Genomic DNA, 24,082 nt, shown 5'->3' with positions numbered 1-24,082 from the left:
ACCACAAGGTCCTCAGAATGCCAATCCTACATCCTATTATTTATTCCAACCTTAAAAATGTCTGAACTACTAAATGAAACCCTAATCCTTGATGCCTAAAACTCAAATCTAGCCCTGTGACCAGGAAACTGACCTATTTCTAGTAATTTTCGAGTGCCTTCTGGGGAGCTCAGTGGCCTTTGATGTGCTTCACCTGAAGTGCACCAGGGGCATCTGCAATCACTTTGATTCTCCTCCACAGCCAACAAGAGTCTTGTGATGTGCACCTATGGACTTAGAAGGACTTTCTGTGCTCTGTACATGTCTGTTAGAGCTTTCCAATACACAGGAAGATTTCCAGCAACATTCTGGGTATGCCGGGGATCTCTAAATGCATTTACGTAAGCAAACAGAGCCTTCTGTGTGTCTTTTACTGACATTAAAGAATCTCTAGTGCTCCTCAGGTGCCATTAAAGGTAAAACCTAACACTGACATTTACCTCAAGCCTAAGCTGATCCTAGAACTTAGCCTAAACATAAAAGCAAACACTAAGCCATAAACCTAAATTTTAACCTGAACTCTAATCCTAACTCTAACCTTCAACTAAAAAGTCCAACCTCTCCAGCCTGTCAAGGCCCCTCTGGATAGCAGCACAGCTCCCTGGTGAGTCAGCCACTCCTTCATTTGATGTCATGTACTGTAAATGTAAATGCACTGAAGGTGCACTCTACCCGATCTTCCAGGTCATTAACAAAAATTAATGCCAAGGCTCAGCTGAGGCCAAGAGTTAGGAGTGGAAAAAATGTAAAATCCTAGGAGTTGCATTGCTGCTGGGCTGCAAAAAAAAAAAAAAGAAATTAAAAAAAATCCTAAAGATTTTTCCCTATGTTATTACCATGTGTGTCAGCCAAGGCTCAGCTAAGTATGGAGTTAGGATCCAAGGATGTTCCTATTATATTGGCTCCTCCAGAGTCCTTGTATAACCTGTTGATCTAAGCCAAAGTGATTATTTTGCTTTTTAGTACATCCATATTTCCTTCCACACGCCCCAGGGCCTCCAGAGTGCCTTTTTGTGTCCTCCTTTAAACCTCCACACACCTTCAGAGCTGCAGTTGGATTGGTGAGTAGGAGATGATCTCTGTTCCTCCTCTTTTCTTCCAAGTCCTTTGTTTGTAGTGCAGAATCCCTTATCTTCATTATAACAAGAAAAGCTGAGCAGTAGGTGATGACTCTGTTCTAAACCTACAGTTGACTTATAGACTTTTATGACGCATGGTGCATGTTTCCACTGCTCATTCACTACAAGAATCTCTCAACTGGCTTCTCAGGGGCAGAACTGACAATGATATTTGTTTAGAGATGGGTATTACACATACTAAACAACTCAGCATAGGAAGCCTATATATGGCTTATCACCACAAGACAACCAGCGAATAAAGATAAGTAAAATATGAAAAGATATCAATGAATAAAGATAAGTAAAAAATAAATAAAGTTAAAAAAAAAAGAAAAAAGCAGTGAGATTGAGAGGTATTTTTTTCCTGGCATCTGAGGATGCCTGGTGTTGTAATAAATAGGAGCAATTATGGGAGAAACACTGAAGATGTTATTCAATTGCATGTAACAACTACTACACCGCAGGCATAATTTGTAGTTTATTATTAAGTGCATTGTTGGGGGCACTGAGCTAAGTCAAAATCCTGTGCAGTTTTCAATGACTTCAAATAGGAAAGCATTATATTAAGCATTAAACCATACACAAGAGGAGTATCTAAAAAACAAGCAAACAACAAACAACTGATCAGAGGAGACTCTGGCATGAACTGAAGTGTGTCCAATTGCACCAGACCATAATCTGACTCAAGCACATGCTCAAAATTGCTTCTTGGCCACATCTACTCAGACAGGGTTACAAAACATTCCTCCCTGATATAGCAATCCAGCTCCTGCAGGCCTTATTCTCTTGTAACATATCTGAATCAAAATACCTGGAAAGACCAAAAGAAAAACTCAGATAACTTCAAATCTATTGGAATCTGATCCTCCAATTCTTATCCATTTTTATTCTTCCTTAAAGTCCTTCATTGCTCCTGCTCTTAGCCTTGCTGGGGATGCAAAGATACGGCAGACTGTGAATGGTACCATCAAGCCTTGTCTTCCTAGTTGTGAAGGTAGGCATCAAGCCAGAGCTCTCCCGAATTCTTCAAAGAGCTGGGAGAAAGTCAAAGAGCACATTAAGTCCAGTTGCTTAGGATGGGGTTTCTGAAGACAAGGCAAACAAGGATTTCCACTCATTCTTGTTCATTTTTTACAAGTGAACCATTTTGTTTTGTTATTTTGTTGTTATTATTTTTAAGAACTCCCACCTCCCTTACATCTTTCTGCATTTTTGTCTCCAGTGTGTGAACTGGTTACTTACTGCACAATGTCTGCAAAGGCGGTGAGCAACGGCTTACATTGGTACTCAAGGCCGTGTTTGGCACACAAGGACTTCACCAGTGGAGCCACCTTCCAGTAGTTGTGTCTTGGCATTGTAGGGAATAAGCTGTGAATAGGAGACAAGTTCTCTTTCAGTGCCCCATCAGAAACTTTATCTTTTACAAGTTCCTGTTCATTATCACTTTCTAAGAATCTAAAAGCCCACACAAAACAAGACTTTTTGCTGTTCCTGTATTTCCCTGTGGCATGTTTTTAGCACAAGGAACTCGGTATTTTCCCACTTCCCCACCTTCCTTATTTTTCCACTGTAGTCTCTATCACCTAAACCACTTCATCAGATTTTTAAACAGGGTGCCTTGGAACATATATTTAAGCTTCTGCTTTGGACATACATTGCTGCTACTGAATTATTTAACAGATCACATTCATATTCAATTTTCACTGGTAATTTCCAACTTTCTGCAATTCCAGTGGAGGTTCTGAATCAACACTATCATGGTCTTTTTAATTTTCAGTCTCTAAGACAAATTCACTGGTGCCTTCAACTAAATGTAGGATTCAATGCAAAGAATGGGGGGGAGAAGTAAGAAATTTTTATGTACTCACTGATGTTCAATCTGAAAGTTCAGATGCCCAGTAAACCAGTCATTGAACAGAGACTGCTCAACATTACATGTTGCCTGGAGCTGGGGGAAGGAAAAAGAACAACAAAAATCAGTACTGACTGGTGACTGCAGCCTTTCATTTGTCCTAAGAGCATGCTATACCGCACTATTCTGTTCTATTGTTTTGTTTTAGCCTATGCTGAGCTATCCTTAGACATAAATCATATCCCTCCTTCAGCTTTGTGGTCCAGCAGTGTTATGTAGACTGCCTAACATGGACCATAGTAAAACCAGGATCTGGCTCTGTGCTCCTGTGAATGTGTGTGAACAGACAGTCAAACGTTTATCCTTAAACCTATGTCTGCAGAAGAAGCAGGTGCATCCATGATAGTTTTACTCCAATGAGTTACTGCGCAAAGAGGGGACACCACAGTGACACTCCATTGGTTCAAAGGAGCTCAGTCTGAGCAGGAGACAAACTTTTGTCTCTGCAGAAGGGGAAAATGTTCAAGGCAGAATAATACAGTAAGTAAGGGAGTACATTTAAGAAAGAGATGAGACCTATATTTGATATTAAATGGCTCATTGCTGTTCTCCTTTTCCATTACTATAACTGCATCCCATTTTTCTAGAAACCTTTAGGTCATAAAAGACCCTAAGATGATCAAGACCAACCATCTACAAACTACCAAATCCACTGCTAAACCGTGTCCACATGCCTTTTAAATACCTTCAGGGATGGTACCAATTCCCCAGGTACTCTGCTGTAATGATTAAAGCATCCTTTCCTTGAAGAAAGTTTTCCTTATATATAGTATAAGTGTCCCCTGATGCAAGTCGAGGTTGTTTCCTCACCTCCTATCAGTTGTCACTTGAGAAAACAGACTGATACCCACCACATCCTCCTTTCAAGTAGCTGCAGATACTGATAAGTTCCCCCCTCAGCCTCTTTTTCTCCAGAATAAACAGCCCCAGTTCCCTCTGCTGCTCCTCAAATGCTGTTTCCTGGTCCCTTCCTCAGCTTCTTTGCTCTTCTGAGCAAGTTCCAGTAACTCAATATCTTTCTTGTAATAATCCTATTAATCTTCACCTCCCAGTTATCAGTGGGTTTCACCCTTAATGCAATACAGAAGTTTCTTGTTGCTGGAGTATGCACCGATATGGCCACAATTATTGAATACATGTTTTACCTGGGTAGACACCCAGTCCAAATTCTTGTCGTAGTAAATATCCATTGGAATATGGTTCATCTGTGAAACCCAGACAAACCAACTGCTCTCCAGCATCCTGTGCAATCAGACAAAAGGTCAGAATTCAGTAACAAATAAGGAAGTCGGTGATGAGCCACCGAAGTGACAGCATAGGCCAGACTTGGGGATAGATGCTAGAACACCAGACCTTCCTGTTCACCACCTAGACACAACTTGTTAAGTAATTATGGATTTCTTAAGAAATTATGAAACTTACATGTGAAACTAGAAGCAGAACTTATTTCCAAAGCTCTAAACAGTATGTAAGGTATTTCTCAACTTGGTTATCATTAAGTAAAGTCTCTGCTTTCACAGTTAATGAGGCAGCGCAAAATTGGAGTTAACAATCAAGCAGTTCTATTTTAACTTCAAATTAAAACAAGGAATGAGAGGAAGAATAAGAAAAAGGCAGAGAAAGGTAGGCAGACAGATTAAAGGAACATACAAATGAAGACTAAAGAAACTTGTAAAGAAATATTACCTGAATATAAAGTAATATGCCAGGAGACTCTTCATTTCTAATAATGACCCATAAGTGAAAAAGAATCTGATATAGAAGGTCAGCATACAGGCCAAGTCCTTCCAAAGCCAAATACAACAAAAAAGAAAATCATTAGATATTGCATTTCTTAAATCCTTCTCTAAATATCACATGTACAAGGAAAATTTCTACATTTAACTTTTGTAGGCTTTTGTTGTGTGTTTTTTCTCTCCTAAACTGATTGATCTAAGGAAATCCAAATTAAGAGAAGCTAGCAGTTTCTCTACACAGCTTGCTGTAATAGAATTGAATTTGAACAATAAGTCGTAGCGAGCGGATTAATTTATTAGAAAATAGCTAAGCCTTCAAAAACACAGCTTTAAGACTTGTACCAGATCACTGACTGTGACCCTTCCAGTGTTCTAGACAAACTACTTTGTTTTGCTTAAAAGTTGCTCTAGTTTTCTGTACTCATAACATGCAAGAGAAAGAAGAACAAAGCATAAGCACTGGCTGCCTGGCATTGGAAACAATGCCAAATGCATTCATACTGCTGACAAATCAAGAATAACAGTTCCTATAAATCCACATTCCCCCGTTTCTGACTGCTATGGACACACACTTCATGATTAGCAAGAGAGGCAAAGCAGTGCAAACCAAATAGCCTGTTGCTCATACCTTTATCATCAAAGTAGGGAAACACGTGACTAGCAGAAAGTATTCAGAGCCACTGAAAATGCTGCACCAAATGGTCTGCAGTATTATACCCAATAGAAAAGCACACTGTGTCATGCCTGAGCTCTGAGAAGAACTGGAAGCCCACAGCTAACCCCTTGGGTACAAACACAGCGTTACTTACCACCCAGTACCTCTTTGTGTATGCAATATAAAATGTGTGGCAGTGGAAGTAGGTAGGAAACAGGAGTGGAGGAAGAGCTGTAACAGAGAATTCATCATAATAACTGGTAAACTGTGCTGCTTTGCAACAAGAATAAAGCTTTGCTAAGGTGGGAGAAGTGTGCAGAAATGAGAACCTGGAGATCAGGGCAATGATAGTGGAGAAGTGAGAACTCTGAATTTTTCCTTTGTTTTGCTTGTGCACTTTAATAGCCATGTATTATACAGCTGACGTAAACAGTCCTTAGAACCCTCACCTCACTCTTCCAGGTAACTTCTCTAAATATTCAGTTAAGAGTATTTCTCCTCCTTTGTAAAGGTACAATTTTAACATGACCTAAGATAAATGTACCCCACAGCAAATAGGGTGAGTGGAACAAATATAAGCCAGTTGGTTATAAATATATTAATTTGGCTTGATATTTCAGTCAAGAAGTGTACAGAAACCTGATCTCACATAGAATCATTCAGGTTGGCACATCAGTGGTTCAGAACATCAGCTATGATGTCAGAGCAGGCTAGTCAGGATTATATTCCAGTTAGGTCTTCAACCTCTCCAAAAATTAGACTCAAACTGATTATATCCTTCGATGCAGCCAACCTTAGCTGCTGATCAGCAGTAACATCTCCAACACCCATTAGTTTCCTCGTGGTATCACAGGAAAATGAAAATACTCACTGATGAAGAAGTATTTGTGCTGGTGGTTGTATGGCATGTATTTCTTCTTTTTGATCCCAAGCTGTGAAAACAAGCAATGAAATACTGAGTGGAAAATAAGCAACCTGTATGGTTAACTTGCCATTTCCCAGACTCTCCTCATGAGATACTATTCTGGCACACTACCCACAGACCTTATTACTACTGTCTCCCTCTTGTGTACCTGCCCTGTTATTTACAAACCTAACATGCCTTTTCTATAAATCCCCACTCCAGATAATTTCTTTAATACTTTATAGCTCTGTAAAGTTCTTCAGAGATGAGCAGTTAAGCAAGCCGCTGCTTCTTCAGTAGGGGAAAAGTGAAACGCAATTGCTGAAAAGTAGTTCTAAATACACTTGTGACAAACCAAAACAGAAGTAACAGCCCATAGAAAGGACAGAGCACTTGCTCTGATACACAGTAGAAAGTAAAACTGCTGTCACAGATGCCACCTTAATCTGTGTTGAAGGGGAATAATGTAATAAAATTGTACCAGAATGTTTTATGCAATTCATAAGTGTGAGAGTTATGATAAAAACTGAGTGAATAAAGGTGAACTTCGATTGTTTGATTTCTTTGCTTTTGCATTCCTGCTACATTCATAATTAATTTAGTGTAACCTTAGATACTTCAAGTCCGTGTTGTACTATTAGTCAAAAAATAGTAATACATTTCCCTGTGTTTACATTTTCTACTTTCTTATTTGATTCTATACACTTAAGTGACAGCTTCATGTTGGCTAAGGTCTTATAAAAGAAAAAACATTCACTGCTCTGAACTATTTCAGCAGGGCCTCAAAAAGCAACAAAGTTGCTCAGCAAAGGGTTGCGGCATTGTCTCAGGTTATTGCTTCTGGTGGTGGCTCATCAGCACAAGCTGAAAACGTCTTATGTGGACAAATGACATCTGCCCTAACCAGTCCTAGAGAGCTACAAGAAGAGCTATTGTTTCTTTAGTTCTAATGTGCCAGCTGCCTGTCATATCAGGCAAGCATGCCAAAGCAGACTGTATCTCTAAGCCTCAAACATTAGCATCAAGTAATAATCCCATGTAGGCATGCTTGATATTAATCTTTACAGATTATTATTAATCATTCATTGAGGAATAATTATACAACCCACTAGGCCACTAACCAATAGAAACCATTTTCCTACTGCGAAATACATATGATGCAAATGCATTTATCTAGTTTGTTTAAAATGACTTACCAACAGTTTAAGCCATTTTTAATGAACATAGTAAAAACTGTGACCTGCTCAGGAAGGCTGAAGGAGACAAAACAACATCTTCTCAGAAACTATGACCACACCTTGGCTTTAGATATTTTTTATATAGTGAGTTGGTTCTTCCCAGCTCCTAGTACATGGCTACATGTGCATGCACACACAGACATACTGACCTCCACAGAGAATTTCTTCCCCAGAGTAAACAAGAAAGGATGCATGTCAATGTCAGGGTCTTTCCTGAAGCAGTTGGGTTTGGAATGGTGTCGAGAATGCAAAAGAGTCCACCATTTGGCTGATGCTCCCTGTTTATGTGAAGAACAGAGCGTGATAGCTACGGTGTTCTCAGTGCCAAACTCCCACTAAATCCCCTTCTTCACCCAGTGCTGAACACTGACTTCAGGGCACACACTTTTGCAGGAAGACCATCAAATCTCACAAGTTTTTCTGTGGTCAGTTACTTACAATCAAATGGCACATCACGAACTTGTGTAGTAGGTGGTTCCATTTTGTTTTCCTGAAGACTGAAAGATGTCCTAAATCATGCTGTAGCCATGAAGCCTGGACCTGAAAAAGGGAAAAGGAAAGTCTGGGACTGGCACATAAGAATAAAACCAGAACAATGAAGTAGCTAATATTTACTTTGAGATATCAAGATTTATTACTTGGACACATATGAACACATTAGGAACATATGGAACTATGAAATCCTGATACTCTTAATTCCCACACAAGATTCTTGTCTGTAAATTGGAGAGACGTAGATTTGACAGATAGCCCATGTGGCGGATAAGTAATTGGCTGGATGGTAACACTCAAAGACTTGGAGTTGCTCAACAGCTCAACATCCAGGTAAAGACAAGTGGCAGGTGGTGTTTCTCAGTAGGGCAAGGTGACTGTTCCTCTCTCCTCTGTGTTTCTGACACCCCACCCTCAGCAAAAGAAGGGCTGTTGGAGTGGGTCTAGAGGAGGGCTGTGAGGCTGATCAAAGGAATGGAGCACCTCTCCTATGAAGAGGGCTCTGAATTCTTTCTTTTTTTTTTTCTTTTTTTTTTTTTTTTTTTTTTCCAGCCTGGAAAATAAAGACTTCAGGGAGACTCTGTAGCAAAGTTCTAGTACTTAAAGGGGGACTACAGGAAAGATGAGGAGCAACTCTATCAGAGTGTGTACCAACAGGACAAGGGATAATAGCCTTAAACTAAAAGGAGAAATTTAGTTTAGACATTAGGTATAAATTCTTTATTATGAGAACAGTGAGGCCCCAAAACAGGTTGCCCAGAGAAGCTGTGGAATGATGTTTTGAGCAACATGATCTAATAAAAGGTGCTCCTGCTCATGGCAGGGTGTCTGGAAGTGGAGGTTCTTTAAGGTTTCTTCCAACCCAAACAATTCTGTAATTCTGTGAATATATCCTTACCAAAAAAACTTAACAGATTAGGCATACTGGGAGCTGCCCACATGCAGAATTTCTTCTTTCCACCTTCTGTAAACACAGGATGTATAGAGGATGTCTTCTGTACTTAAGAAGAGCTATGCCGAAGTAACAGAGAACTAAATACTGCAATGGTACATGTATGAAAGTTGATAGAAATGCATATGCACATGCTGTGGGCTCTGCTGCTTACCTGGGAAATGGTCAGCACAAGCAGAGAGACAACAAAGGGCACAAAGGACGTCCCAAAGTAAAAGAGAATGAGCCAAGCAGCAGTATCCAATAGGAGGATGTGAACAAGGTGCAGGAAGAAGAAGAGTTTATTTGGCTCCAGAAGTCCCATTTTCTCAACAGAGGCACGCAATTCACGGAAGTCTTTTACCAGCATTTTCTGTGGGAAGCACAAGTGTTACAAATTTCTTGCTCTCAGAGTATAGCACTGCATCCTCAAAAGACTACATCTTTGGTGCTCCATCTGTCATCTCTTGGGCAGGTAACAGGGCATTTACAAGAGATGTCTAAGACTGTAATATCTTCAGGACGTTACTGGTTCACACTCAGCAGAGCCCAGCACTACTCAGACATTGCCAGGAAATAGAAAGGGCATTTAGGTGAGGTTGACATCTAACACCTCTCCACAGAGCATTAAACTGGAGGGGAAAATACATGTGTGAGTGTTAAGTACCCAGCAGAAGTCATACAAAACACTCATGAACACAGAATACCGTGATCTCTTCCTCAATGAAGTGAAACCTAAAGAACCCTGCCAGCCTAGTTTGATAATCCATTCTGGGAAACAGTTTGCAAGCAGTAAGGCACACAAATGCTCTAGTGCAGGCCAGCTGTAAGAAGTAGGTGAAGCACGGCCTCAATCATGGCCCAAAGGAACGGGAAACAGACTTGAACATAAGGAAAAAATTATGTCTGTACAACCCCAAGGACAACTGTACTCCAGGACTACTCCTGTTCTATTGTCTGCACCTCTCTCCTTTCTTTGACATGTAAGACTGGTTTTTTTCACACCACCATCAACAGTGCTTCTGTACATGAGTATGAATTTTGAACTTGAGACTGCTACCAAAGGCTGTCTAAGAAGGCAAGGAATTAAGTCTCATAGTCTGTATTGTAAAGGCTAATACACTATCTGCATTCTCTCCCTACAAATACCTACAGCAGAAGGGAATACAGTCTGAAATCTCACCATCAGCTGAAGAGAATTTCTGAGCTGTTGGTTGGCCCTTTCTCAAATCAACAGAAAAAAAGAATAGGTGATAATTAATATTCATGAGAGCCAAGGCTCTAATTTACATAGCTGCTGCGATAAGGAAAATAACTTAGAAATGACATTCTTAGCCACCTAAAATGGATTTAGACCAATAGTAATGTGTTATTTCTACATTATAATTAAAAAAAATCTGGAGAACTTGGGTGCTATTTAGAAGCCACATTGATATAGAAAAATAAGTTCTAATCTCAGAATATTTGTCTTTGACTTATGAAGATGGACTTACATTTTTAGTGGGCTCAATACTGGGTTGATCCGGTGCCAGCTCCCCTATCTGCAGTGGCTTCAAGTACTTGTTCACCAGCAACTTGTCAACATGGAATGCTACAAAAGCATCCTACAAATGCAGAAGAGTTGAGGGATAAGTTGAGAGATAAGAAAAAACACAGTGTTACTACCCTCCATCTGCTGTGCACGCAAAAACATTCATTTGGAGGAACCACAATGACAGAGACTGCCGGTTTACCTCCTACCTCCTATTTTGACCTCCCATCCCCTCCCTAGTCACTTCTGCCCTGCATGCTTTCAAAGTGAGATTTTATTTCAGCTGGTAAATTGGGGATGTCTGATTTCCACGGCTGCAATTAGTTATTATGAATGTGCAAGCTGTGGTGGTTCTTGTTCACAGGCATGAGAGATTTTGGCCTTTCAGAAATACATCCTTCCCAGAGGCTGCATTCTTACTTTTCCCCAAGTAGACATACAGAACACTGAGAGTTCTGACAAGTAAACACTAAATAGCCATAGAAAACTAAATTACAAGTAATACAAGTTCGGAAGGAAGAGATAGACAGGTGATAGCAATGTGAAGTCTGCTTTAGGAGAAAGATCAGAACAACATTCCAAACAGCTCCAAGTATAAAATCAGCTCCCAGATTAACTAACACAGCATGGATTTCATCAAAGACCAAGTGATACAGGCAACATTTTCCTAGTACTCTGTGAGATACTCATACAGAAATGAATGTAAGGACGCAATTCACATGAACAGGCCTGGTTAGGTGTTAACTGATCTCTCACAAAGATATAAGCATGAAAAAATAGTGTTGTGATGGCTTCCAGGCAGGGCTGGGGAGAAAAGGGCAGAATTGCAGGAGGAGACAACTCCATTACCAGAGCACATAGGGATTAGCAGCTGGAGCCTTGCAGGGAATAGGAGTGCACACTTGGACGCACTACAGCTGAGACTAAGTTGGAAATGTGTTCTGCAGAAGCAAAACACCTCCACCTGTGGAAAATTGTTTTTGTACATCCAAACAAAGGGCTTCAGCTTACTGCTCTGTGGCAGGCTTTCTTTTAAGCCATCTTTCACCTGAATTTTTTGCCAGTCTAGCCATACCAGAATTAGTACTTTACTGTATTCCATCCCCAACTTGCTACAGAATCTGTCCCACATTCCAAAACTGTATAAGTCTCGTCACCTGTTCAACTAATTTTGAGGCCTGTGTGCAACACATTAAGTACTGAGTGCATAATCACTACTAGAGGTAAATCCGTGCCAGCAGTTCCCACAATGAAATTCAGCAATAAACCACAGCTCCAACAACAAACAAACAAGCGGCTTCTTTGCAAAACGATCTACAGGAAGGAACACTAATTCATGCTGTTGCACTAGTAGACATTTTTACAGTTAACAAAATGCAAGCAAGTTTAACTAAACTGTAATCCAGAAGAAAAAAATCCAGTCTCAATGCAATTATTCCTTTGTGAGAAAGAAATCAACAATAAAAGGAGCCTTTACAGTTCTATACAGCATGAGCCTTTCTAATACTTTGACATTAATCATACTCATTTTCCATTCCTCAGATTCCTCTTCTTACTCAAATCCCTCCACAGTTATCATCCTTCAAGCCCGCATGCTCTTGGCACCATCTTCCAGTCAAAGTAATTGTTTGTATTTTCTTAATTTTTCATCATGCACATCCAAAAGATTTAACAATTTGACTGATTCCAAAAGGCACAAACCTCACTAAAGTCTTCTGCATTTCATTAATAAATGCTTCATCCACTACATTTTCCTCTCTGTCTCCCATATTAACTAAAAAGTACAAGGGATTCATGCTGTCACATGGCACCACACTGACTGCTGGAGAGGAATTCCTTGTTATGGTACACAGCCTATTTCACATGCACAAGTGTGAAGATGGTTGAGTTGGGGTCACACAAAGCTGGCTGAAGACTGTCAGGGCTTATCATTTGGACATGATATCCATTACTAAATAGTAACTGAGATCCTAGAAACAAAGTGTCTGTATTTTTCACATTCATCCATCACTTGGGCTATCCCAGCAGCCTGAGATGAAAGAAATCTGACAGTACTAACTAAAGCAAAGGAACGGTGGAAAATATAGAATGCAAAGCGTTTCTAATTTTTATGAACCTCAAACATCCCGTAGATACAAGAGATCCAGGAACCATCTGCCTTGCATTGCTCTTTCAAAACACAAACTAAGGAAGTAATCTCATTTGTCACAGCTTTGTGTACATTTTGATTTATCACTTTTTTCAACATTTCCTGCATGTGCCAGAAGGCAGAAACTCCGGGGAACTTGCTTAATGTTTTGATGGGCATTCCCACAGGTTCCCATGGCATTAAGATAGACAAGAATGGTGCTGAGTAGACATTTTCTTTGTCCACAGACAAACATGCCAGCAGTTGGTATTTAGCAGATGCTTTCAATGTTGTTCATCTGAAGGATCAGAAAGCCCATGGGCAATAACTGCAGAAACTTTTCCAGAGTGCTGCTTGTGAAAACATGCTGCCTTGTCTTTTCCTACCAATTATGTGGGATGACACTTAGGAGGGGATACCCTTCCTAGAAGTAAACAGAGCAATTACTGTAGTTGCCTTATGGCTGTTAAGGGTTCTGAGGCAGCTTGCTCACTTTACCTTTGCTCTAAACCACTGCGGTTATAGCAGCTATAAAATAAGATCAAGAGATAAGAGTAGTACTGAGGACACTGACTGGATAAACAGTTACAACCTGATTGCCCCAAGGCTAAGCTTTTTCTTACGCACCTTCATTCCAGAGGTGTTAAATCCAGGTTGGATGGGGATCATGGTGGAAGATGTCCCTATCTGTGGCAAGGGATTGGAGCCAGATGATCATTACGGTCCCATCCAACCCGTTCCATGATCTACCAGTCTCCATAGCATAAGCTGGAAAGCTTGCAAATAATAACAGTACCACTGAGCCTGTTGCAGCCCCTCATCCCCCTTGAATTCCCAGCACAATCATTCCCCATGTTCTTGCCACATGATGCTGGCCATGGCACCCACACACAGCAAAAGCTGGTAGTGAGCATCCCTTCCCCATCCTACTACCTCTCACCGTGACATCCTGCCCAGCGTGGCTGCTGATAAGAAGGGCACCACCTGGATGCCTCCGGTAGAAGTTGCTGATGTCATACACCTTCCTGTCGATCACCACCCAGCGCTCCTGCAGTGCTGGACCCCGGCCCGTGCGCTGTGCAACCTCCTCCCAGGTGAACCATCGCATCACTGGTTCGGCCACAGCATTCCCATCCTGCTTCCTGTCCCCATGATGTGGAGCCATCCTCCTGCTCCTCTCACTGCTCACCCAGCAGAACCTCCATCCTGCCTCTGTACCGGTATATAAGGCTTGGGACACACCAACACAGCCCCCGCCCACCTCATTTTCTCACTCCTTGTTTCAGGAAATACAGGTGGTGTTAGCAAAGAGACAGCTGTAGGCAGAGCTCCTCTGGGCTTCCCTCTTCCCAACCCCCATTCAACAAATCAATCAGTCACTCAAACAAAGCTTCTTCGTTGCAGCCCAGCACCCACTTGCAATGCAGGCAGGCAAAAACCACCCAGTAACTACAGGTGCTTAGTGTCAGCAGCTGTTATTACAGCCCATGAGCCCTTTGGTGAGAAATATGAATCGTGAAGAACAGGGCAGGGAGGAGGAGGCTTTCATGGTGCCCCTTGCACTAATAAGGTTCCTCAGAGCTCCATACTTTGTGCTTCTGTTATTGTGGGTAAGCCGGGGTGGCAAACACAAAGTGTTATGCTAGGCTCTGACAGTAGGCTTTTTCTCCCTTTCTCTCTGTCTTGTAAAATTAGCATGTAAACTATTGGGGAAAAAAAACCAACAAAATTCAACTACTAACTTCAGGAAATTGATGTTAATTACAAAAGAAAATTTGATTTAGTTTTTCTGAACAGCCTTAAGCAGTCATAGCAGTTAGATTATTCTTTAATTTAAGAACAGACTATAAAGTCTTGAAACTATTCTAAAGCCACACCTGAATCAGTGATTTCACTGTTACATACAAAGACAGCACATGTTCAAGCACATGTTCAAGCACTTGTTGGCATCAGTCAGGATAGAGGAACACACACTGAGTATGATTTTCAAATTATGTGACTAAACCTGAGCAATTAATTTGTCTGAGTTTTTTTTTTCATCATTTGCAATATTTCACTTGAACTAATGCCCACATATTTGTAATATTTCTCACACAGCTACTCATATTTTTTTTTCATTGTTTTGGGTCTTCTAGGGTTAATTCTCACTTGGTAATAATTCTGCAGTTGGAGTTAAAGAGGTTGATTCAAATAACCTTGAGAAATCTCACAATTATCACGGCTGAGTTATTTAAATGGCATTAATGTCTTTCCTCCTTTACAGGAACATGTGAAAAGACCAAAGTCAGTTTCTCAGTTTAGCTACCAGTGACAGTCAATAGAAAAGCTTAACAGTCATTACCATTGTGTTTCTTTGCTTCTCACCTTTCATAGAAGGCAATCAGAAAGTATACTTTCTTGTTCCTGGGCTTTGCCATCCCTCAGTCTTAGTTTTGATACTTTTTGTGGACTAACATTGAGATAAGCCATCTCTGGTTCACTGGTACACATCTTTGGGATTACAGCAGGACTTGTTTCTTCTAGCATTCCTCCTACACTGGATACTGCAAGGTTAAAAAAAATAAATAAATAGAAGACCAAGCATGATTCATTCATAAACCAATACCTAAAAACTTTAGAATCACAGAACAGCCTGAGTTGGAAGGGGACCCACAAAGACCATCAGGTCCAACTCCTTGCTTCTTAAACTCCGGCAGCTTGGGGTCCTGCCTGTTATTTTGGGGAGCCTTTTCCATTCCCACCATCCTCTGGTGAAGAACTTTTTCCTAACCCCCACCTGACCCTCCCCTGATGCATCACCATCAGGCCCTGTCACTGTCACAGAGAGCAGAGCTCAGTGTTGCCCTCTGCTCCCTATGAGGAGCTGCAGCTGCCATGAGGCTCCTCTGCTCTGGTCTGAGCACAAGCAGGCACCTCAGATGCTCCTTACACGACTCCAAGAAGATGACTGCCTTCCCTTGGTTGAATAGGTGGGTAATCTCATCATAAAAGGAGGTTAAATTTGTTAAACAGACTTTCCCCTTGTGAATCCATTTTGGCTGTGACCAGTTTGTCTTCTCTGAGAGGCATTAAGCAGCACTGAGAACCTGGCTGTTTCAGGAGACAGGCAATATCTTAGCCGAAGCTTTAGATTCAAACCACTGCCCCCAAGCACCTAAAATTGTAGCCAAGCTATTAAGTCCTTTTATTAATGTATGTTAAACCCTTAGATAACAGAACCTTTAATGACTCGAGATTGAGCCACACAACCCATTAAGAGAAGGAACTGCCATATGGCTTATATGAGACTCATGACTTCACCATTGTGCCAACATGTACACATTACTCTGATAAAAATGCTGATAACAGCATTTGCTACTGCATCAACCAAGACAATAAAACAACATAGTTTGTAACAAAGAGTTATTGAATCTGAACATCTGGCTATTACATGAAATTGACAGCTACTCCATTTTTTATTGGATTCCCCTCCCCAAATAAACTAAACTCAGGCATTTCCAGTATTGCAGCTTCCCGTTGCCACATTTTGCAATCTGTCCTTTCACAATAAAAGATCAAGCTGCTAAATAGATAAGCATCAAATTATTATTTAAGGGTCTACCTTCATGATAGGTAGTAGGTTGGTAGGACAAGGAGAGAGAGTCCTTGATAGGACAAAGAGAGAGTGTTTCAAACTAGAAGAGATTCAGATTGGATATAAAGAAGTTCTTCACAATAAGGGCAGGGTGCTATTAGAACAGGTTGCCCAGAGAGGTGGTAGATGCCCCATCCCTGGAGACGTTCAGGGTCAGGCTGGATGCTCCCTGATTAATGAATCTTGAATATAGGTTAGAATCTGAATGCAGATTTTTCAAACCAAGCTTAAGATACTTGCTTACTACCAGAGGAAATTATTTTTACCTTTCTGTAGGCCATCGACAGCTCGGAGTCCTTGAACACCAGAGAAACATTAACTGGATGAATGACATCAAAGTCATGGCTGTAGTATCCTTTAGCCTGCACAAATGCTGAAAAACTAGTTTAATTTCCACTGCTTGATTACTGATGGCCTGCAAAAGCAGTTCCCACATTTGGAAAATGTCCTAGTAAGTCATTCAAGGAGATGGGTGCTGAGTTAGTGCTTCCATTGCTGCCATGTTCTATACTGAGTGTGTCCCTATCTGCCCATTTGGTGTGTTCTTTTACCCTGTCGGAAGGGGCACTGATGATGTATTTGCAACATTATGCTCTGATAAATATTTTGATTTGGTTTGAACAACAAGAAAAAAGGCAGGGTACTGATTTGCCTGATAATCAGAACATAAGACTCAATGTTCCTTTCTCTGTTTTCTATTTTGAACTGCTAGAAAACAGATTGAATGGATTGCATAAGGTTCTTCCTTTGTTACTGTAACTGAGTAAAATCTTTTTGACAGTTTCCTCTTTCATTACAATTGTGTGGGCAACAGTAATAATTTCAGTAACAGATGATGCTGAATTGTAACAACCCAAGAAACTGAATGATATCAGTTATTGTGTTGTTAAACATATAATTACACAGCGCTCTGTACCTTACGTAACAATCAGAGCAGCCAGCCACAACATAGACACCAAAATCTCCATAAACAGGGATCTCTGAGAACAGCACACAGTGTATTAACTGAAATAAACAAAAGAAAAAGGAGGAAAAAAAAAAGCACTATTATCTGTAAGCCAAATCAAAGCATATAGAAACTAAAAAAAAAAACAACAAACAGACCAACATTAAAAAAATGCAATACCTAAGAGGAAAATGAAGCTTGTACACCTGAACTACTATTTGCTGCCTTATAGCTCTTTTTCTTTGTTTTTCTTTTTTTGATTCATCATATTCACATGGTGCCATATGTTACAGGAATGAGAATTAGGCAATAGAGCTTAGCGCTACTTACTGGAGTTGACAGCAACAAGCAGGAAAGTCTGCTTTAGTACGGGCTTGAAAAGGTGCTAATGCTTTATTGAGGACTTGTGACATGCGCCTGTTCAGCCAAACTGTTGCTATGGGTAAGACACTGTCATTCACGTGAGCTGAAATAAATTTGGATCTCCTAAAGCCTGTACAGCTTCACACTGGTAGCCTATGCCCAGAAGTTTTATGGAAACCAAGGCTGTCATCTATTAACAAGTGTCTGCTGTCCACAGATGGTATTGAGGTTAGGTGGCTGGACCAGCAGTTGTGCTAGTGTGTACAGATGGCAGTACTCCAAACACAGGCACATATATGTTAGTGCCTTCCTAGCTGGAAAGCAGCTTTGCAGATAATGACTTAGGAATCCCAGTGAGCATCAAACTGAATGTAAGACAGCAATGATCTCATGCCACTAAGAAAGCTAATGGTATTTTTGACTGCATTTGACAAGGTATCACTAGCAAATCAAGACAGGCAATCCTTCCACTCTACTCAGCACTGGTGGGGAGAAAGAAGCATGGAAGTCTTTAGTGTCTTAGTGTTTTCTGCTAAACAAGACACTATGTCTAGGCTCCAGACAAGGTAGTACATAAGAACACAAGTATTGCGAATGTTTCTAAGTAAGAAAGAGAGAGTTTCTTAGGCCAGTAACTTCTAAAAACTTGGTAGTTGTCCAGCACATAATTGAACACAGAATCCTTTCTGTTACCAAATGATTCAGCAAGATCTGCTCACCATCTAAGCAACTCAAGTATCAAGGACTCAAGCTGAAAAACCATAATCTTAAAAGTCTTAGGAGAACACTGATAAACTCCCTAAGTAGCCAGTATGTGAGTGATGCTGTGAACAAATCTCTGTTAAGAAAGAACCACTTAGCTATTCCTGTTGGCTGCTACACAAATTGATATATGTTGAACAGAACTTGTCATTGATAACACAGTGCCAAATTATGTCCTCCAAGACAGCCTATGCTTATCTTGTTCTTTCCAGGTTTCATTTTTGTTGGTCAGTGATCAAGATGATAAATGTCAATAGTGATGGGCTCATTTAAAAATAGAGCATCATAGCTTTTGTGAAAGTATTAGGCAGGCTGTACCATGTTTCTACCATGTTTCCCTCCACTTCAGAATGTTGCAATTCCACAACCATTAACTCTCTTTTTACTGCTATGAATCAAAGATCACGTTTTAGAGAAGAGAGCAAGCATGCAGCTTGATTAGAACAGCTCCTCAGAGCCACACAGTAGAAAGACAATACTGGAACTATAAGCCATTTCCACAATAACATGTAATAAGTCTTTAGAAATTCTTAACGTTGTTCATCATCCTGAACACCTGCACAGAATTCAAGATGGTCACATCAGCAGTTGTGATATGACTCTAATTTATTACATGCATGGGATATCTGTGCTGAAACAGACACAAGGTTTTACAGCAGGAATGGATGGGTGATATCTCTGAAAATCAAGACAGGCTTCACAGAGAGAGTATATAGCTGCAGTTTGAGTCTGCAGGGAAAAAACAAGAAAAGCCAAAGCTCAACCTATTTGACATTGGGCAGTATAATATCAGACAATGAAGAAAGCTTTTTAAAGTAAATCAACAGCAAGGAAAAGTCTAAGCCAACAGTGAGCTGATACTTGATATCACCTAACAAGTGAGGATGGAGAGAAGACATAGACTTCTAAGGCATTTTTCCTCACTTTTTAAGTATCAGTGATAGATCTTGGACCGTCCAGTCCTCTGTGATGTTAAACACCGGAAAAGTCTTCCTAGAGAGGTGACTAATTCCCTGTGCCCGTCAGTCACAGAACTGTAAGGGCTGGAAGGGACCTCTGTATATTCCCCAGTCCAACCGCACTGATAATGCATGCTCCTTACAGCAGGACGCACAGAAAGGTGTCCAGGTGGGTCTTAAATATCTCCAGGTAATGAGGCTCCACAATCTCTGTGGACAGCCTGTCCCAGTGCTCTCAGTGATCATGAGGCACTTGGATAATGGCCTTAATTATGTACTTCAGCTTCTGGTTAGACTTGAAGTGGTCAGGCAGTTGCACTGGATGATCTCTTTAGGTCTCTTCCACCTGATCTATTCTATTCTACTCTATTCTGTTCTATTCTCTGTTCTGCTCAAGTATTCTACTGACAGCAACATGGGCTTGCACTGTCATGTGATGCAATGCATTCTTTCACAATAACAGATCTTATCTTCTGCACCCCCCAAAATACATCAGAGTATGACTCAACAGCTGCAGTGCAAAGAGATTTGCTGAATAGAAAGAGTGATACCATCTCTTTTTCTGACACACCATACTACACCCTTTTTGGCTAGAAGAGTTGATTATGCCCTGTTTTGGTGATAACTGCACCCACAAGCTCTGGGAAGATGTCTTAACCCCTTGAAGAAATAATGGAACCACATGAAAGCATTCTCTCTTTCAGCTTCTTAAATTCTTCAGAAAACCCTGCAATATTCTTATTCATTTTATTCTAATTGTTTGTCAAAGCACCAAGTCACCAGTTAAAACATTCTTGTCGTATTTCGATCTAAATCAGACCAGAAGTTCCCTGTGTGTAATTGAGCGCTGAAGAGGCACTAAGTATGTGCCTCTACACGTCTGAACAAAAACATAAAAGTGTCAACAAGAAGGAGAAGTATCATGATGTGATAGAAATTCAAAACATATTTAGAAGTCATCTGAGCCAAGCAGTGCATACTATGTTGCAAGAACAGGGGAAGAAACAAACTTGAATAAAATGTACAAAACATATATTCTTTGGGGCATGGTGGGAGCTATCACTAAATGTTACCAATGGGGAAGGACAGCTCAAAAGTGCACCCACTCTGAAAGTTTTTCAAGTTTCTCTCCACCTCATGCAACAGAACAAAAGATACAGATATCCCTCAAACTCTGTGCTTCCTAGGATATGTTAGCATGGAATAAGTTCTAAACGTGATAACAGGACAAATGTAAGATAAACTGCAAAAGAAGTCAAATAGCAAATTATGGAGATAATTGTAGTCACATTTAAAGACACGGTGCAATAGAACAGATTTTGTAACATTAATGGGGATGTGATTTTTCTTATCAGCCTTCTTTTTCACATCTCAAACTTTACGATGCATGAGAGCAATTACTTCACTACTACAGCAGAACATAGACATAATGACAACACACAACCTCTACTTGAACCTCTCTGTAAAACTAAGTGTATGTTTACTTACTCCAAGATTTATGAGAACAGCACAAATCTGCACCAGGCTGGACATGAGGAAAAGAAATGTATTTACCACGAGGGTTTAGACCAGTGTTTCCTAGAGAGGTGCTGATGCCCCGTGCCTACCGGCATTCAGAAGGCATTTGGGCAATGCTCTCATTAATATGCTTTAACCTGAAGTAATCAGGTGGCTGGACTTGATCTTCTTTGAAGGTCCCTTCTGAATGAGCTATCCTGTCCCATCCTATCCCATCACCTCAGGAAGCATTCCAATTCTTAGAACAAGTCAGAAATTCAGCAACTGAAATCACTCTAAATAACTTCATCTTGTGGTGTCCTTTTCCATTTCAATAGTAACTGCTTTTCAGACTCAAACATCTGAAAATCAGAGAACTGAGTATTTCTAAATCAAGAATCAGAAAAATTGAAAACAGAATTAAGGTTATGCCTGGATCCTTCCATAATTTATTTGATGCCCCATTCTGGCAACTCCTCTCTTCCTCCCTCTCCAATACATTCACAAATGTATGTACTTCATTTTAGTATTAGGACAGGATTTTTCTATATTATCCCCAGCAGAACAAATATTTAGGCCTAGACTCCTTGTATCTAATACTGTCTAACTTCAGTTATCTTCCTACATGAAGAGATTAGGCTCTCTCTGGCCAATGCAATTGGATGCATACTTCAAGCGGGTGACTATTTTAGCGGGCCACACACATTACTACACTAACTCAAAATTTGGACCCTTTTATCCTCTTCATCAGGATACTGGCATCCGATTCTCACCTCCCTAGAATCCAAAGTGCAGACCAAACAACTGGCTATCTCTGCAGCAAGAGAATCCCTATTTCCTTCTACTTGATAGAATCTATGCAAAGCAGCATAGACACGAGTTACAACTGTTTCAAAGGATATGCTGTCATCCATACAGCAAAGCATCAGAGAGGGGGGCTAAAATCTCATAGTCTCGGTCTTTCTTTACAGTCATTTATTGCAGCACAGCTAAAATGCTGTCTCGTTATCGAGTTCTGCCCATTTGAAGATGTAACTGGAAAATTCTCTGTTGATTTCACCCTCACACTGCCAGTCTGTAAGGGAGAGAGTGATCGATACTGCACAGTTGTTAATTCCTTTGTCCTTGGGTTTCAGAAATGGGTCTTACAAGTGTTTTTTAACCACTATTATTTCCTTTTCTAACCTGCTGGAAAGGAAAACAAAGAGAGTGGCATTCTATATATACAGGCCACCACAGTTTTTTTCTTTAAAGGACAAGAATTGTAAATATCAAGAGAAAAAGCACAACACTAATAATCCAGTAGATATTTCCTGTGCATGGAGCTTATGGACTCTCCATACTCTGTAGGGACTCTCATATATCATTTATAGAAAGCTTTATCTATGTTAGCAGTTGGAGAAAACTGATTATTACAACTTAACCCACAAGATAAAGATCTATCCTACCTTCCCATCTGAGGTATGTCAGCAGGTACTGACAAGTCACATCAAATAGCTGATGAAAACATATTTCATAAGGCTGTAATTTACCATCATGAGAGGTCATTTCTACAATAAAGACATAACATGTGCTTCTTTCACCTGATCTCATGAAAGGAGCTTCCTCTCTTTAAGTGTAAAAGTAAATGCAGTATTTCTTTGCATCTACTGGGCTCCCACAAAAGACAGGTGACAATTACATTGGTATTCAAAAGAATTTAAATAAATGTACATACCTACATTCTTTAAAATATTTGGACTAAAAAATGCTGGGGAAAAAAAAATTATATCATCTGAAAATTTGATTGGTTCTTTTTGTTTCCTCTCATGGGCTCATTTCTGTGATTTACCTATTATTCCTCCCTCTTCATTTTGAACTAATAGCTCTGAAGACTGGGGGACCTACAGTTTGCACATCATCTAGAACAGGTTTCCCTCATCGTATACAAAAGCCCTGGCATTTGTCTTTCACCACTGATAAATCCTTGTCTGATAGATTCTAAGTCTGCATTTTGGTTTTAGAGGCACATCACCATAGTAGCTCACAGACATTACTGCACTCCCTCAGCTTTTCCCTTCTTTCTGCTTTCAGGTGGTATCAGGCAGCAGTACTGTTCCTCTTAAGATACCATTAATAAAGATCACATTTAGGATTCTATTCTCCAAGTTGGAGAATACAAATTACATTCTTTCTCAGCCTCTGAATTCCTGTGCAATTCCAAACAGATCACGTTGGTAGGGAAAAACTCAGTGTGCATATCTACTCTAGACACTCTATATGAATAAGAATGAGTTGAGTGGGGCTGAGCTCATATGACACCTTCAGATAATTCAAACATTGAAAACAGCATAGTACATAACATTTTCTTGGGCTAATTGGTTCAGTATCACACCACCACACATACAAGTGTTGTAATAAAAATGATAATTTCCAACAGCAGAGGGTGCTCAAGCCATACATGTATGAAATCGAATGAGCGGGCTAAGAAAAAGAATGGAGTGAGGTTAATTTGAGCAGCTTCTTTCCTCTGTTTGTGAATGACTAATAAAGAAATAGAAAGACCTGAAAATGAAATGTTGGAAAAATGTGACTACGAAATCATAATAAATAAAAGTGTTCCATGCCTCAGAAAAGGGTAAGTTAAGCATTGGAATAATTCAGACGCAACGACTGAATTCATTTAATTAGCTTAACATGTGCATAATATAAATGATTTATTTATTCTTGCTCTGTAATCATTTAAGAAAGATGGACAACCTAACTCAGATCTAGAGCTGATAATCTTGTATCACGGACAAGAGAACCTAGGTAACAGCTTAAACTAAATGCCTAGCTTATAATGTTAGGCAAGATGAATCCTATTTAGTAAGTCCTTCATTACTATGATTGATAATAAATTCTTATTTATTTATTTATTCTTGAGCAGTCATAGCTGGAGGCAGCAGAAGTTTGAGGCTATGTGAAAAGCTGAAGCACTTGAGATCAACTCAGAATTCTTCCTCATTCCTTCCATTCATTTTGCTCAGTGAACAATTTACCTCTTCACTTTTGCTTTCATAAATGAAATCACAGAGATCTGTATGGAACTGTACTTTCACATCTAACCCCAGCGGACTTCAGAATAAAAAGTCAAAAGAAGCAAGTGAAATAGGAAATCAAACAAACTAGTGGAGAACTGCCCTCTTACCATTACCATGTGCACTCACTGCACCTCAGCCTTAATAATGGGTCTGTGTCATCCTTCTTTATCCTCCC

The 24,082-nt window shown here is 40.1% G+C and overlaps 1 protein-coding gene across 2 annotated transcripts; it reads right to left on the bottom strand.

Moving 5' to 3' along the window:
- Positions 1–1,615: 1,615 nt before the first annotated feature.
- Positions 1,616–24,082, bottom strand: LOC107314410 (acyl-CoA (8-3)-desaturase-like). Of its 2 annotated transcripts, XM_015863609.1 has the most exons (13): positions 24,015–24,082; positions 15,049–15,227; positions 10,519–10,629; positions 9,201–9,398; positions 8,041–8,142; positions 7,752–7,880; positions 6,332–6,392; positions 5,615–5,691; positions 4,756–4,853; positions 4,215–4,311; positions 3,026–3,105; positions 2,400–2,525; positions 1,616–2,191 (listed from the first exon to the last, which is right to left on the bottom strand). In XM_015863609.1, the coding sequence occupies exons 4-13, from the start codon at positions 9,393–9,395 to the stop codon at positions 2,140–2,142; spliced, it is 1,017 nt and encodes a 338-aa protein (XP_015719095.1). In that variant the 5' UTR covers positions 9,396–9,398; positions 10,519–10,629; positions 15,049–15,227; positions 24,015–24,082; the 3' UTR covers positions 1,616–2,139. The 2 variants fall into 2 exon arrangements, with proteins under 2 accessions (XP_015719095.1, XP_015719094.1); XM_015863608.1 differs by lacking the exon at positions 15,049–15,227.

This window comes from Coturnix japonica, chromosome 5 (genome assembly GCF_001577835.2).
Source record: "Coturnix japonica isolate 7356 chromosome 5, Coturnix japonica 2.1, whole genome shotgun sequence".
NCBI classification, from domain to species: domain Eukaryota; kingdom Metazoa; phylum Chordata; class Aves; order Galliformes; family Phasianidae; genus Coturnix; species Coturnix japonica.
The sequence above is the reverse complement of the archived record's forward strand: the minus strand, read 5'-3'. Positions and strand labels throughout refer to the sequence as shown.